General features: G+C 41.7%; 1 protein-coding gene across 2 annotated transcripts in view; it reads right to left on the bottom strand.

The window, feature by feature from the left end:
• Positions 1 to 16,997, bottom strand: part of SLIT3 (slit guidance ligand 3) — a 610,824-nt gene that overhangs the window by 553,624 nt on the left and 40,203 nt on the right. For both annotated transcript variants that reach the window (XM_054691197.1, XM_054691196.1), the window contains exons 2-3: positions 13,288 to 13,359; positions 7,093 to 7,164 (exon numbers count right to left, since the gene is read on the bottom strand). In XM_054691197.1, coding sequence (XP_054547172.1) covers positions 7,093 to 7,164; positions 13,288 to 13,359 — 144 coding nt within the window. The remainder of the gene's footprint in view (positions 1 to 7,092; positions 7,165 to 13,287; positions 13,360 to 16,997) is intronic.

Below are 16,997 nucleotides of genomic sequence, written 5' to 3'. Positions count from 1 at the left end.
CATCTTCTTGATCCAGTCATCTATTTTTGGCCATTTGGGTTGTTTCCAAAGCTTAGCTATTGTAAACAGTGCTGCTATAAACATAGGGGTGCAGGTGCTCTTTGGAATTGATGTTTCTGTGTCCTTTGGGTAAATACCTAGGAGTGGAACTGCTGGATCATATGGAAGCTCTATGTTTAGTAGGTCCAGAAATCTCCACACAGCTCTCCATAGTGGTTGGACCAGTTTGCACTCCCACCAACAGTGCAGAAGAGTTCCTTTTTCTCCACATCCTCGCCAACATTTGTTGTTGCTAGTTTTTTTAATATGTATATATAAAAACCATATGATAATATCAATAGATGCTGAGAAAGCTTTCGATAAAGTGCAACACCCATTCATGATAAAAGCCCTTGAAATTCTTGGGATACAAGGAACATACCTCAACATCATAAAGGCCATCTATGACAAGCCAACAGCCAGTATCATTCTCAATGGTGAAAAGCTGAAAGCAATTCCATTAAGATCTGGAACAAGACAAGGATGTCCACTCTCACCACTGCTTTTCAATATAATACTGGAAGTCCTAGCCAGAGCAATAAGACAAGAGAAAGACATCCAAGGAATCCAAATAGGAAAAGAAGAAGTCAAACTATCACTATTTGCAGATGATATGATAATATACATAGAGAACCCCAAAATCTCCACAGAAAAACTAATTCAACTCATCAATCAATTCAGTAAAGTGGCAGGATACAAAATCAACACGCAAAAGTCAGTAGCCTTCCTATACACAAACAATAAATCTGAAGAAGAAGAAATCAAAAAAACCACCCCTTTTATTATCGAAACAAAAAAAATTCCATTATTTTTTTAAAGTCTATTTTAACTAATAGTAACTGAGTTAGATCAACCTTCTTTTGCTTAGTGTTTTCACGGTATCACTTTCTATTCACTTACTTTCAACTTTAGTGTTTTCACGGTATCACTTTCTATTCACTTACTTTCAACTTTTCTATATCATTTGGTTTAATGTTTGTCTTTTGTAAGGCTTATAAAATTGTTGTTTGTCAATAAATCTGAAGAAGAAGAAATCAAAAAGACCATCCCTTTTGTTATTGAAACAAAAAAAATCAAATATTTGGGAATAAATCTAACAAAAGAGGTAAAGGACCTATACAAAGAAAACTATAAAACACTGTTAAAAGAAATAGAAGAAGACACAAAGAAATGGAGAGACATCCCCTGCTCATGGATTAGAAGAATAAACATTATTAAAATGGCCATCCTACCAAAAGCAATATACAGATTCAATGCTATTCCAATCAAAATTTCAATGTCATTCTTCAAAGAAATAGAACAATTATTGATGAAATTCATATGGAATCACCAAAAACCCCGAATAGCCAAAGCTCTCCTGAAAAAAAAAGAAGGGAATGGAGGCATCAGACTCCCAGACTTCAAACTATACTACAAAGCCATAATCATCAAAACTGCATGGTATTGGAACAAGAACAGACATACAGACCAATGGAATCGAATAGAAAATCCAGAAATAAACCCACAGATTTATGGTCAACTAATCTTTGACAAAGGAGCAAAGAATATGCATTGGAGCAAAGAAAGTTTGTTCAATAAATGGTGCTGGGAAAACTGGGTCGCTACATGCAAAAGAATGAAGCTTGACCACCACCTCACACCATACACAAAAATCAACTCAAAATGGATTAAAGAACTAGACATAAGACCTGAAACCATAAAATATATAGAAGGAAATATAGGCGAAACACTACGTGATTTGCACATCAAAGACATCTTTACAGACACATCACCCAAAGCAGTGATAGTGAAGGCAAAGATAAACAGCTGGGACTACATCAAATTAAAGAGCTTTTGCACAGCAAAAGAGACAATAACAAAAACAAAGAGAAACCCCACCAACTGGGAGAACATTTTTGCACCCAACACTAATGATAAAGGACTGATCACAAAAATCTGCAAAGAGCTGATGAGACTCAACAACAACAAAGAAAATAATCCAGTCAAAAAATGGGCAGAAGAGCTTAAAAGAAACTTCTCTGAAGAGGAAATGCAAATGGCCAACAGGCATATGAAAAAATGTTCAACATCACTTGTCATCAGGGAAATGCAAATCAAAACTACCATGAGATACCATCTTACACCAGTGAGAATGGCACATATTAAAAAAACTAGCAACAACAAATGTTGGCGAGGGTGTGGAGAAAAAGGAACTCTTCTGCACTGTTGGTGGGAGTGCAAACTGGTCCAACCACTGTGGAAAGCTGTATGGAGATTTCTGGACCTACTAAACATAGAGCTTCCATATGACCCAGCAATTCCACTCCTAGGTATTTACCCAAAGGACACAGAAACATCAATTCCAAAGAACACCTGCACCCCTATGTTTATAGCAGCACTGTTTACAATAGCTAAGCTTTGGAAACAACCCAAATGCCCAAAAATAGATGACTGGATCAAGAAGATGTGGTACATATATACCATGGAATATTACTCAGCATTCAAAAAAGATAAACACATGCAATTTGCAGCAACATGGATGGCGCTGGAAGGGATCATGCTCAGCGAAATAAGCCAAAAAGAAAAAGAAAAATACCGGATGGTCTCACTCATAGCAGGAATCTAGAAAACTTAAATAAGGGACCAGGAAAATGAATAACTATAAGAAAGTGAAAATCAAAATCAACAAAAAACTATGAACCAGAGACACTTTTAGGGGGGCGGGGGTGGGAGGGGAGGGATTGGGGTCAGAATGGGGGGGCTGCAATTGTATGGGGAATATAACAATAAAATTTATTAAAAAAAAAAAAAATAAAATTGTTGTTTGTTTATTTTTTTAATCCACTCTGGCAATCTATATCTTTTAATTGGAGGACTAATCCATTTACACATAAAATAACTATGACATGTTTTTGTTTAAATGCATCATCTTACTATTTTCTTTTGTCTCATTTTTATGTTGCTTTTTATTTTCTTTTGTCCTTCATTTGAATTAATCACATATTTTTGTATCATTCTATGTCCTCCCTCTATTATATGTTTCTCCCTCTATTATGTCACTACATTTTTAAAACTATTCTTTTTAGATGCTTTCCTATAGATTATAACATACATTCTTGATTAATAAGGCAATAGACATATGCATAATTTTCATTTCCTAGATAATTCAAAGATTTTATAATATTTTAACTCCATTAACTCTCCCAAATTTTGTTGCTATATTTATCCTAAGCTTCTTTTAATCTAGAACAATCAACTCCCACCTCCTTCATGACACTGAGTTTTTGAAGACGCCACTGCAGTTATCTTGTGGAATGGCAACCTACAAAATTTGTTTTACCTTGGTTTCAATTAACTTGTTCTTCTATCCTTTCTACTTTCTAGATGCTATGAGCAAGATTTAGCTAAATTAGATTTTAGGACAAATGTATTTAGAAACTACACTTGATAGGCAATGCTTTGAATTTTGTATTTTATCACAACAATAACATTGCCATTATAATATCAAAATACTGTATGGATTAAGTGAGAAGGCGTGTGTTATGTCTAAATGTTATCTGACGCATTATAGGTAAAGAGGAGAATTTTTCAAACTTAGCACTATTAGCATTTTGGACCAGATAATTCTCTGTTGTGGGAACTAGCCTATGTATTATAATGATACAATGTTTAGCAGCATCCCCGGAGCAGAACCAAAAATCTCTCTCAATAGTGCCACGTGCCCCCTGGGGGAAAGTATTGGTCCCCTTTCAAAACCAATGGCATAGAACAAAACCCCAAGTATTTGTTAAAATATTTCATAGGCACTTACTATCATGATCCTGCAAAGAGCATGATTGCTGACTTCAACATACTCATGGTGTTGGGGAGATCCTATCAGGAAAATAGGGAATAATAATATGATGTGATGAGTGCTGTGACAGAGACAATCATGTATTGTTAGAGAAGAGGGGCACCTGGCTCAGACTGTAACAGGTGTCCTATCATGGAATAGATAATTCTAAATTATTACCTGCATCTCTTTAAACAAGCAAGAGATAAATCCAATAATGACCATTCTGAACGGAAACAAACACTCCAGAAATTAATGATCAGAATAATGTCCAGGTTGTATTTCAGAGTGTGGTCCACAAAGATTAATCTACTATCAAATATAGACACATAGAGAGGGTAAGTCAGCAGTAAAGGCCAGAGATGGCATAATCAGCCATCTACTTATTCAAGTGTGAATAGAAAATAAATTATATCTTCCCATTTTATAGATCTCTGTCTGTTCATGGACAGACTGCATAATCAAAGCCAAATTAATAACAGTCAAGATATTGTCATTTGCACACACGTGCGCACGCACACACGCACACACACACACACACCCTTTTGCTGACACTGAAAGACCTTACCTATCCAGCTATGTATATTAGTTGCATATATGCCATTCTCCTTCCTGACTACATACTTAGCACACTTGCAATATAAGTCAGAGGCTGGCTAGCTAAGTCTGTTTCTTCTACTTCTTGAGGCTCAACTACCTTTCCCAGGACCCATGAAGTTTACTGTATCCATGTAACTGAGTCCAAGGTTTATAAGAGTGGAAAAGACAGGTACTCTTTCCTGTGAGGTAGCTGCCCATGAAAACCTCCCATGTGACCATTCATGCTGCTTCCACTGGCTTGTTAGAAGACAACATTGGTATTTTGGAAGCAAGACTTACAATGGCAGAGTCAAAGAATGGCAGGATCACATGTTCCTGAGTCTCCTATTGGAGGCAAAAGACCCAGCAGCTAGTTAAGCCCTTACTAGGATTTGCTAGGAATAAAAGGAAATTCTCATTGTGTTAAGCCATGAGATTTGAGGGTTTATCTAGTATGGCAGCTAGCATTACATTCCTAATGCCAAAGTAGAGAGATAGCCAGGTTTACCCTGCAATTGCAATCCCCTCAGGCTCCTAGATAAGCATAGTATTTCAGCTGCGCTCACCAAGCCAAAGAAAAGGGCCTTTCGCCAGAATATTTCACTAATATTCCCTGGAGTTAAATGGGTATGTGAGAGGCTATTTGCAGGGCCATTGCTAAAGCTCACACTTCATCCAGTGTCTGTAGCCCAGAAGTATGAGAGGACGTGGGCTTTGATGTCAGACAGATGTGGCTCCGAATCTTGGCTCCCTCCTGACAATCTTTGGCTTCACCTCCCTGGGTCTCTGTTTCTTCATTTACAAAATGAGGGTAATAACACCTCACAGGAATTTTGTGGGGATAAAATAACAGATAGACTATAAAACACTGGCATAGTTCCTAGCATGTCCAAGATACTCAATTAGTTCCCTCCCAACAACCATGAAATTAATGAACTGGGAATTTATTTACCCTTATAATCAGAACACTAAGCAAGAGGAGACCTTTTTACAAAGGACTTTGTATTCTTCTGTGAAAAAGTTGAGTATCACAGAACGGAAGCACATTCAACAAATACTTTCATTTATCCCTTGATTCAAATGAGAAGAATTTAAGTTTTAAGAAACTTGTGTGAACACAAGCAACATTCATCATTTTGATAACTATTTTCTTTATAAGAAATAAATGTCGGGGCCTCCCTGGTGGCACAAGGGGTTAAGATGCAACCTATGAAGCTATCCACAGCCACTGCAGCATGAGTTCGATCCCCGGCCACAGAGCAACCCACATGGCACAGCAGACCTCTCCTGACTTGCCTGCTGCTCCCCTCAGCAATGTGTTTCAGTACATCTGCCTGTTCTGCTCCCCACTCTGCCTCTGGTGGGTCCTCTCACCGCCCCCGCCTCCACATCTCTGGCACGCACTCTAGCTCTTGTATGCATAAATAAATAAATATTTTTTAAAAATCCAAAAAAGAAATAAATGTCAAGTTTCAAATCACTAAGAATAAACATATGCTGATTTTTGACCCAAAAGAATAGCAATTAATGAGAGGGTTCACATAACAGACAAGGAAAGTAAAGGTTATTGCTGGGTAGTAACCCTTCCCATTAATGTGTCGCCCCCAGTGGAGTGATTCCACTGGTCAAGATGGCAGATCACGATAACAAGTTGATGGCAGGCAGTCCCTACCCCACTTAGCCCAAGCCCATCTCTGTAGATGAGATTTCAGCACACGGCAGGTAGACAGAACACCACCCTTCAGAGTGGGCTGGGGGAGCAGGGAGCTGGTGCAGCCCCATCCCCTGGCTGCAGGGGAAGGAGGCTGCATGGCAGGTCAACCAGGATGCAGAGAGAAGCATGAGAGAGCCGCCCACAGGCATGACTAAGTGCTCTTGGGGACAATCCCCACTCAGTGGGCAGAAAGCAAATATCCAGATGTTAAAAGCTGCCAGATGTGATTAACCGAAGTAAGGTGAAGCTTACCCACTTAACCATTAGAGCAGTCCCCTCATCAAAGAGACCCAAGAATTTTCTGCAAAAGCACTAATCAACAGAACAAATGGAGACTCCATCCATCTCCCATCCCCACCCCTCTCCCTCTCTCTCTGATAGAGTCAGAACAGTGGCCTATTTTTAAACTCCTGGCAATGTATTCTCTCGTGGAAACGTGTGGGCTTCCTGACACAGGCTGATGCTCACTCATAGGAGAAGCAGGCACGCCACAGGCTTCGCCCACTCGCTGTCCTTCCACTCCCACGAGAACAAGAACTGGGCAGATGAGGGTGTGGGGAGGACAGGGACCGAGGGGGGAGCCTGAAGCTCATGTAGAGGGTTTGTGAGAAGCAGCTCTGTGACAAGGCTAAGTACAGCTTCTTTCTTCCCAGGAAAGGAAGCCAGAGGCTTGGTAGAAAACCAGTCCCACAAACAAGTACCAAGAGAGAGCACAAGGCTGGGGAGAAGAAAAACAAGCCCCAGACACTGATTCTCTCATCTTTTAAAGAAAAAAGAGTTTAAGTGGATCTCAGTGTCATCTTAACATGTATCTCATGTGCTTTAAATATAATAGAAAATATTTTATTAAACATTGGAGACTTTTTTCCAGCAAGGTCACAATGAGCCCTATTTGCAGAGGAAAAAAAAAAAAAAGACTTTTCAAGAAAGGACGCTGTGCTGTACTTACAATCGTTCCAGCTGCTTCAGATCCTGGAAGGCACCTCTCTCGATGACGCTGACCTGGTTGTCTTCCAGATGCCTAGAACCACAGAGGCAGCAATGGTCAAGGACAAGTGAGGCCTGGGGATCCTTGTGTTAGGCTTCAGGCCATGCAGGCATGGGCCCTCTGCCCCTCCAGCAACCCTCTGGGGCCCTCCAGCCAGGATCAGTCTTAACGGGACAAGATAACTCACATCCCAGCTTGGTGTCACGGTAACCAGGGTTCTGCCGCCTGCACACTTCTACCTGACAGATTGGTTTCCATGCCTCTATTTTAAGAATGTTCTCAGCAAATGTCCCCCCAAGCACTGCAGGATGTTGCACAGAAAAGGAAGAGGTAAAAGCTGCTTTTTTAAAAAGCCACACATATATTCAGCATCTCTTCCCTCATAGCTCCCTCCTCCAAGGATTCAAAAATACTTCATTGAAAAGGGCCTTCTCCACGCACTCTGTCTCTGGGTCACCCCAAAGAAAGGATAAAGCGCTTATTGGACAAATGGCAGTGTCAGGAACCCACATCCCCTGGGCCTGGCTGCTGCTGGCTTGAGAATGATGGTCACAAAGCTAGGTCTCCCTGTCATGGGCTTCATGCCAGTGATTAAAAAACCTAAACGCTCCGTTTAAGTGAGTTTGATTCATGCATGTGGCATACCCTAAGAATTGAGCATACAATGAGGCATTTGTTTCCCTAACTTAAAAAAAAAAAAAAAATGGCTTCTTAAAATGGATTAGCTGGGTGGTAGAGACTGGAAGCAAGGAAACTGCAGCTTCCCTCTGGACTGACCCTGGTGGCTGAGTGGGATTTAGCAGGGATGTTGTGTGATGGAAGGTTGTTTCTTTGGAAGATGCCATTTAGGAAGGGCCATGGATGCCTCTGGATTAGGACAGAAGGGAAGCCATGGAGCACCTGTAGCAAAGAATGGGTAATCTTGGGGAGGCTTCACCTTCATTTCTAAATGATTCCTGGATAGACAGGAATGATCCCTATTCTCCTGGACTTCTTGACTTGATACTGACTTGATACTGACTGCAGCTCAAGTCCATCTTCCCCACTAGGCCTAACAACCAAGAGTTAGGAATTTCCATTCATCATCATACTCCCAGATGTAACACAGTGGCCTAACACAGCAGTCTCTTAATAAAGGTTTACTGAAGAAATGAAAAACTAAAGAGGACCTCAGGTCATGGCACTTTTTGATTTTATATCAACAAAAAAGTTAGTCTACAACATATAATGTCTCTGACATAGAGTAGCAGAGTTGTAGAGGTATACTGCTTGGGTTCAGTGATATACTGAAATTTGTTTTTAAAGATTTAAGAGTGGGTTTTTTGTTTTTGTTTGTTTTTGTTTTATTTTTTTACAAAATACACACATCCACACACAAAAGCCCATGAGAAACACCTCTTGAAAAATCTACAGGCATCAACACTTGGTGAGAATTGAGGATATGTGAGCCACTTGGGACTCCAGTTTGCCATGATCCTCATCCACTTCTGGTCCCTATAAGCGCCTCATGTAACAGATGTGGACACCACACAGCAAAGAAGTCAAGACACTTGCCCAAGGAGAAATTCTTTGTATAAAGTACCATGGCTAGCTAGGGCAGACCTCCACTCCCAGTCTGGTGTGCATGCCAGATCTACTGTAGAATCCCTTTCTCATTAGCTGATGGTGTGACCCTGGGCTTCTAATCTACCTCTCTGAGACTCAGTTTCCTCATTTTTTAAAATAGGGAAAATAAAACATCATTAATTCCTATCAAGGAAAAAAAAATGGAGCAAAGCATGTAAATTATCTAGCCCAGGATTTAGAGTACAATTAGAGGCTTAATAAATGTCCTTTTCCTTCCCTTCTCTTCCTTTTCCATTCTGCCATATGGCACAAGGAGGGTTTTGGAATGCTAACAGACTCTCACAGCACACCCTGCTAAACAGGGGACCAGTTCAGTCTTAGTGACTAGGGGTTTGTTCAGCTGGGTTTTTATTATCAATCCATCCATCACAGAGCTTGTGGCCATTACATCCCAATTATAACAAGGGGCAACACTAGGGTGGCTGAGAGTCACATTCCTCTGGGTTTCTGGAATGGTCCAACTCCAACATACTGTGAAGGATTTCTTGGTTCTATAAAAATTCATCTAATACCACTAGCTTCTTTCAGAAATGAGAGTAGGAAAAATGCAAATATAAGTGTGTTTGATATCTGCTCCTTCTCCACCTTGCTCAGGCCATGGAGGCTCATTTCTACTTGCCTCATCAAGACTTCTGCCTGCTTCTTTGACTCTGGCTTCCTGTTGGGTTCATCAAAAGGGTCACCAAGAGATCAAGGCTAGGAAAAGAAAAAAGTTGGAAGATTTTTCCCTGCTTTCTCCCTGACGAGTCACTTCAGGTTGACTCCACCTAAGACTACCTGTCTGGCAGGCATACCTTTGCTTGGCTGGAGAACCACTTTCTCCCACTGCTTCTGAGGTTCAGAAGGCAGCTGTGACTCCCTGTTGTACTGGCCACAAGGAACTGTACCATCTCTTCTTGGTTTCTCTTAACATGACCCACACCTTTGTAAATAATTCTTTATTTAGCTCTTCTCATTTGTCCGACGTGAGTGTCATCTCTTTTTAGCTAGAATCATGACTTATAAGGTATCTAGGGCTCCTTCCGAGATCTATCAGAGTCTAGCACAGTACCTGGCCTTAAAAGGCTCAAAAAAAAAAAAATAAACAATGTGATAAATAAAAGAATGAATGAAATGAATGAACAATGATCCTCCCATTCAGACTTTTAAGTTGAGACACAATTCAGGAGTTTGTGCTAAAGTCATTGATATCATTCTTACTTCACTCACCAGAGGCAAAAGGACAGGAGTTCCGGGAAAGGCTAGACACTCAGAAGGGCTGTCCCTGACTGAGTCTGTTCTGAGTTAGAGGAACACAGGCTGTGTTCATTTTCAGTTCTTTTGGCATTTTTTCCCCTTAGTTTTAACACTGGATCAGAATCGGAAATCACCCCCATGTGATGATGGCTGGGGTGGAGTTTAACTCTTTTTTATTAACCCCATTTGGGATAAAGCTGCTTCCCACATTGTGGGCATTGCAGAGTTCTTGCACAAGACTACTAAGAAAGAGAACATAATTGATACCACCAGAAGAGATCTTTTCCTGCTTCCAGTCAGTGGGAGAAAGAATTGCTATGGGCAATTCTTACATCTTCTTCCTGAATGCACTTTATTTAGGGAAAATTGCCTCTGGATGAGGCAAGAAGTTCCCCAATCTTCATTTTATATACTTTCTCCATTCACCTGCACTGTTATGAACAGTTCTGCATGGAAATGGGTGGCAAGCTCAAATTATTCAAGATGATTGAGTCTTTTCTGGCTTCACTATAAACTGTAAATAAGAAACAGATTTAGGGAATGCACCAAGGTGTGAAGAAAGCTTTTCAAAAGCGACAGTTGTCTAGGTTACTCAGCTAAAAAGAATAGATTGAGGGAAAATATGGTTTCAATGTCTGGATACACACACACACAATTATTTTTTGGTGTGTGTGTTAGAAAGCATCTCAGATATCCCACCCAGCAGATTCTTTCACAGTACTAAAAGGCCACTTGAATGTGATTGTCCTTGAGTTGATAAGGGAGAAAATGATACACAGTATATCAACAGAGTCTGTAGAGTGGGGGTGGAGGGTGAGGGCTTTGGCATTGCTTATCAAACTAAGAATGTCCTAATTAACTGAAAAGATAAACTGTATTCAAGGAATGTTGTAAACCATCCAGATGATATTAATATGATCTTTTGTGATTATTTTAAACTTTCTATTTGCAGAGAGCTGATATGGAAATTGGAATTTTTATTAGTCTTCCTGATGTAATGGTAAGAAAATCAAAGGGTTATTTTTGACTTTGTTAGAAAATGAAGCATTAGGTGAAATTTCTGACTTGTATGAAAGGAAATCTCTCACAGATGCAGGGGGAAGAAGTGGGAAAAAATAGAGAAGCTAAGTGTCTGTTCTTGAATGTGACAAATGACCAGAATCAGAGTTGACTGCCTTTATCTCTTCAATAAAAATTACCCTAAAACTGGGACATGGAATCCCCCACTTATGCCCCAGTCTCAGTTCTAAGTACTCAGTACCTTGTCAGAGCAGCCAATCACTTCACAGACACAAGAATGCTTAGGACAAAAGAAAGACTTGGCAGAGGGGAGGGTCTTCCCTTTGAGAATGGCAAGAGGAGAACATGCAGGCCAGGGAAGAGAGAACACAGAGAGAGGAAAACTGCCAGGTGGAGGTCCAGCATTCAGATCCAGTGTCCCTATACATGGATGCTCAGGGAACCTCAGGAAACCATCTGCACATCGGTGCTGTTTTACACAATGGGTAGACTGGCACCTTGTTGGCTTTCTAAGCTTTCTGTAATGCAGAAGAACAGTGGCAACTGCAGGGAGGTTAAAAAGCACACATTCTGGGTTGTACTTTAGTAACCTGCTTTAGGAATCTGGGTCCACTGAACCCATCTGGGCCTGTCTCTTCTAGGCAGACTACGGTTCATAATCATGCCGATCTCTGTGTTTCAACTACACAACATAGAGCTTGGTCTATGGAAGATACTATTTATATCTTGGTTATCATCATCATTACCACGACCTACAACTCAATCAGAAAAACAATGTTATATGTAATACTCAACAAGTGGCAGTGAGCATAAGTAGACTGGTTGTGAAAATGTTAAAACCATAAAACATTATGAGTTTAACAATGAGAGTTAGATGGACCCTAACTGTTATGGGTTGAATTATATCCCCAATTCAAAAATAAAAAAATAAAAAATATTACACATTGACGTTCTAATCCACTGTCTATAAGAATTAGATTTCATTTGGAGATAGGATCTTCACTGAGGTAATCAAGTTAAAATGGGGTGATTAGGATGGGCCCTAATCCAATATGACTGCTGTGCCTATAAAAAAGGGAAGTTTGGACTGACGTGCATAGAGTGACGACAACTGGAAAAGACCACCACCAAGAATAGCAGGGCCACTGAGAGCTAAAAGACAGCTGGACTACATCCTGATCTCATACCCTCTGATGGAACCAACCCTGCCCACATCTTGATTTTGGTCTTCTGACCCCCGTAACAGTGAGAATAGTTTTCTGCTATTTAAGCTACCAAATCTGTGATACTTTGTTACAGTAGCACCAGCAAACTAATAGGCTGTTCATTCCCTATTTTATAGGATGAGGAAACTGAGGCTCAACAAGGTAGTACTTTGCCCAAAGTCACATGGGAAGTTCATTCTGAGTCAGGATCAGAACCTGGTATTTCCTGTACCTAGAAAAAAATTCATCATATTATAAAGGGCTATTACTAAAAAGAAAGGGGTGGCTTCAGATTCCAATACTTTAGCAGCGACTAATAGTAAAGCCATGCAGAGAAGATGGTATGACAAAACAAAGGCAGTGAACAATCACTGACTGACTCCAGGTCTGGAGCCACACGTATGGGTCAAAATTGACTTCTGAGTAAAGAAGGAAAGAGAAGTCAATTGTTCCTCTCTTGAACCTCTAAATATGATAGACTTGTCAACAAACATCTGAGCAGCTTATTGTCCACAGGTTTGGGGATGGGTGAATGTGCTCAGTATTTAGCATGAAACCTGGTACTCCTTGCTCTCCTATTCCACCAATGTCCATCTCAAATTTGCTACCTGTCTGCACAGCTGTGGGTATTTGGCAGGGGCTCTGACCCTGTCTGACTCTCCCTCCCTCCTCCTCTCCTCTCCATTAAGCAACAAGATAAATAACTTTGGTCCTGATTGTTCTTTTAATGCACAGACTGGAGAAGAAATTATAATCTCTATAGAGGGGAAGCATGGTTAGTCAACCTGACATTGCTGTCATCCTACAAGCTGCACATGTTGATTTATTCATGGATAGCCTTCTGTTTTCCCTGTCACTGGAACTGATTTCTTCCATCGATCTAGCCCAGCCAGCAGCAATGAGACACGGAACGAGACACCTGTGAAAGCTTGGGCACATTAATGAAGGACTTTCTGCTGCAAACCAGTGAACTCCTGTTGCCCAGTGCTTGGGGTTGTGATATCAGGTCAAGAGAACATTTTCACAAAGCTGAAAATGAAAATGTGCTTGAGAGAATCATGCTACTTACAAGACTCGGAGGTTCTTGAGTCCAGCAAAGTCCATCTTGGTGATCCTGGTGATATTATTTCTGTCCAGGTCACTGAAATGAAGGGAAAATATGAGTCAGACTTTTGCCTTACCCTTAAGATCTGCTCAACCCAGACTGACCTGGATTGGAGGGACATCATGGAGAATCAACTCCTCTGACTAATGATACCCAGTAGCATGCCCAGTGAGCCTTAAGGACACCGTATGGAGGGAAGTATTCATGACCTCCCTGGCTTCTGTTGCCCCTTATTCAGGTAGCAAAACTTTCTTTAGACAATCCCCTCCTTCAACTCTTAGATCATGTCACACAAGGGGGCCGACCTCTCTTCCCAGAACCAAGGATGACCTGATCCAGGTCAGGCTTAAAAGTAAAATAAGCACTTCCTGACTACAGTAATTGTTTCAGGAATGTGTACATGACTTCAGTTCCCCGCCTCTCTCTCTCATGCTTTTTAAGTTGCCATGCATTGTCAAAAGCCATCTTGTCACCTGGACGAGAGAGTTTTCCAGAACTAGGAGATGAGAAGAGACCTATTCCTGGTGCAGTCCTATGAATACCTGAATCCACCCATGCCTGAAGTCAGATACCTCAGTATTTTGAAATTCCATGAAATGGGATAGTCAGTCTGTCCCACCTGCCTTATATTCTGGCTTAGACTACTTTCAGTTGAATTTTCTTTTAGTGGAAATAAAAGTAATCTTCACAGACTTTGGACTCTATCTACCTACGTAGTGGCAGGAAGGGCACAGAGCAGGATTTCTATGATTCTATGCAGATGGGTTAAGGAGGAGTCCTAGGGCCCTCAATGGGTTTTCAGGCTTTTATTGGGATTTTACCAGGTATACAGCAGACAGGGGTACCAGGGGGCCAGGAGACTGGCAGGCCTCCTAGCCCCCGGCAAATCTCCACTGTTTCTGGGCTCTCCAGAGTTCTTTCACAGCCTTTGCTTTTCTGCTCCTTTTGCTCTGTTCTTCCTTCCTGTTGCTGTCTTTCGCTCTGCTGTTCCTCCTGACGCCGCCCTTATAAGCCCAGTCTCTCAGCCCAGGTGAATCCCATCTACATTTGCCCACACCCTACTCCAGGTGCCCAGCATCAGGCATGCATTCAGGATTGCAGGGATCCATCATCAATCCTAATGTCGGGAGGGCAGAAAAGCCTGATACTTTTTTACCTTACCCTACAACCTACTTATCCATTTTCCAGCCAGTTTGCAAACTCCCTTAGGGCAAAGACCATATCTCATTTAGCAACTTAGCCCAACATAACAGAATGTGAACATGGCATTGTGTAGAGGTAACCTTGTTATTCTCATATATTAAGGAAAGACCACTATATAGGTTACTCCTGCCTCAACTTCTCAGCTTAAGCACCTGGCAATGGCTCCAGAGAGAAGAACTTAACCTAGAAGAACTGAAAGCATTAGGGTAATACTGATGTTTGGAAGAAGGAGGCTGCATGGGTGGGAGAAAACCAGGACAGAAAGCCAAAGCTGAGAAGGGGGAAAGGTGGGGGTAGGGTACTGGCTCTGGGCCTGTGGTGGAGGGTGAGTGAAGCATGTGTAGCTATAAAGGGGTGAAACTGTACTTCCAAAATGACATAGTTATATAAATGACTGACAAATCAATAAAATTTGTGAGAGAGAAAAAGAATGAACCTTTGAGCAAATGTATAAATAGCCTGTGTTCTCTAAAATTATCTAAGAAAACTGGATTCCAAAAAAGGAACCATGAATAATGTTACCATTCTTAATAATAGATTAATTCCTATTTATCATGCCTCCCTTATAAGAAACTTTTCAGAGTTTTGGCTGTTGGAGTATCAATTATGTGTCTGTAAATTGGCTTGTTTTCCTCCAGCACATTAAGGTACTAAGAGGCCATTTTCCCAATGATGGATCCCTATCCAAATATTCAGTTTCTTTTCCTAGTCAGGACCTAACGTTACCATCCTGCAATTATGCCTCAGAAAGATGTGTGAGTCAAGTAAAAGAAAAAGGGAAATGATGTTTTACTTCTAGCACTTTGTATGAGGAAAAAAAATTCAAGGTTGAGGAGGGATCACTCTCTATATGGGAAATAATATAGAAATCAAGTGAGTTCTTGAGTAACCTCACCAGAGAGCCACCTCCCGTTCTTATCCGGTTTTCTACTATCTCAAATAAGCATCCACATTGTTTCTAAGGAGTTTATGATGGAGAGACACAGTAGCACAACCCCCTGGACTGGGGGTTTTATCCGGTTTTCTACTATCTCAAATAAGCACCCACATTGTTTCTAAGGAGTTTATGATGGAGAGACACAGTAGCACAAGCCCCTGGACTGGGGGAAAGTAAGAATTACCTGGGAAATCAAAAGGAGTTGCCCACACAAGGATTAGACACCAGCACCTACTGGAATCTGCGCTTGCACATGAACCACTGGTGTATTCGTCCTAGCTCCATCTCCCCTGGGATGGATGTCTGGGGACATTGACAACCATGAATATGACAATGCAATGAAGAGTTTAATTACCAGGACACAGCATAGTAGCTCAGCAGCTTGTGCTAGCGGCTGTGGCACCAATATTTTCAATTAATACTTATTACGTGAAGGGGCACAAAGAGTGCTGCTGAAATGCTGAAGACTTAGGAGCGGGGGCTGGGGTGAGGCCTGTGGGGAGGCTGAGTTCCAGAAGCAAGCAGTCCTGCCTTTGCTTGGCCTCCCTGCCACTTACTAGTGACCTAAGGGCAGGTCACGTCATCTCTAGGCTCAGTTTCTCCATCTCCAAAATGAGGGTGACACTTTTATGAGGGTTAAATGATATGATGAATATATAGCGCTTATCCAGCCCTTGTTAAATACTCAATCATGCAGCTATTATTACTATAATTAGTTGAACTGCATCCCCCCTCCCCCTGCCGCCTCCACTTTGAAATTTCAGTGCACCAAGAGCAGCTGACTGCCCCACCCCAAATTCTGCACGGAGAGATGAGTCCTGGGATCCCCCAAGAATCTCCACTGGTGTGCTCTCTTCTTATAGGTGAAAATAGGGGCATATTTGTGGCTGGCCAATAGCATGGCAGCACCAAGAACAGCCCTTTCCCCCCACATATCCCTCAAGGCATTTCTATAACACCCACTTTCCTGGTTTCTGTGTGTAGAGACGAGGAGAGAGAGCTCTGGCTGTCTGCTCCTTACCCAAACATACACAGGGCCAAGGAGAAGGTCAGGGAGTACCTGGCTTTGAGGAAAGCCAGGGAAGGGGCTGATCACAGTTCCACACCTCACCCACAGCTGTGTGAGTCTGAGAAACTTGATTGACTTCTCTGAACTCCCCTGCATTAGGTAGCCTCCTGCTCACAGAGCTTGGAAGGTGGGGAACACAAATGCCAGGTTGCAGATATGTGTGGCTATACATGGGGAATGATTGAAACAAGGCTACACAACCTCCTGTGCCCCCAACACCCCAGTACAGCACTCTATGCACCGTTACTGAGATTTAGCCACCTTAACTTTTAGCCTCTGGTGAATCAGTACATCTCAGTCTGGTGGGAGCTCTGAGTCATCAGCAGGCATGATCCCATGGGGACAATCCTAGTTGGGGACGCCATTATAGCATCTGCACTTGGGGTGGGGAGGTGGGTGGCTCTGAAGCAGGCTGCCAAGTTTACTTGATCCACCTGCCCTCAAAAGGTAGTCTATGTCCCTTTT

The sequence above is a fragment of the Talpa occidentalis genome, unplaced genomic scaffold, assembly GCF_014898055.3.
Source record: "Talpa occidentalis isolate TD23 unplaced genomic scaffold, MPIMG_talOcc4v2.1 talOcc4.9, whole genome shotgun sequence".
In the NCBI taxonomy this organism is placed as follows: domain Eukaryota; kingdom Metazoa; phylum Chordata; class Mammalia; order Eulipotyphla; family Talpidae; genus Talpa; species Talpa occidentalis.
This window is presented reverse-complemented; position numbering and strand designations above follow the sequence as displayed.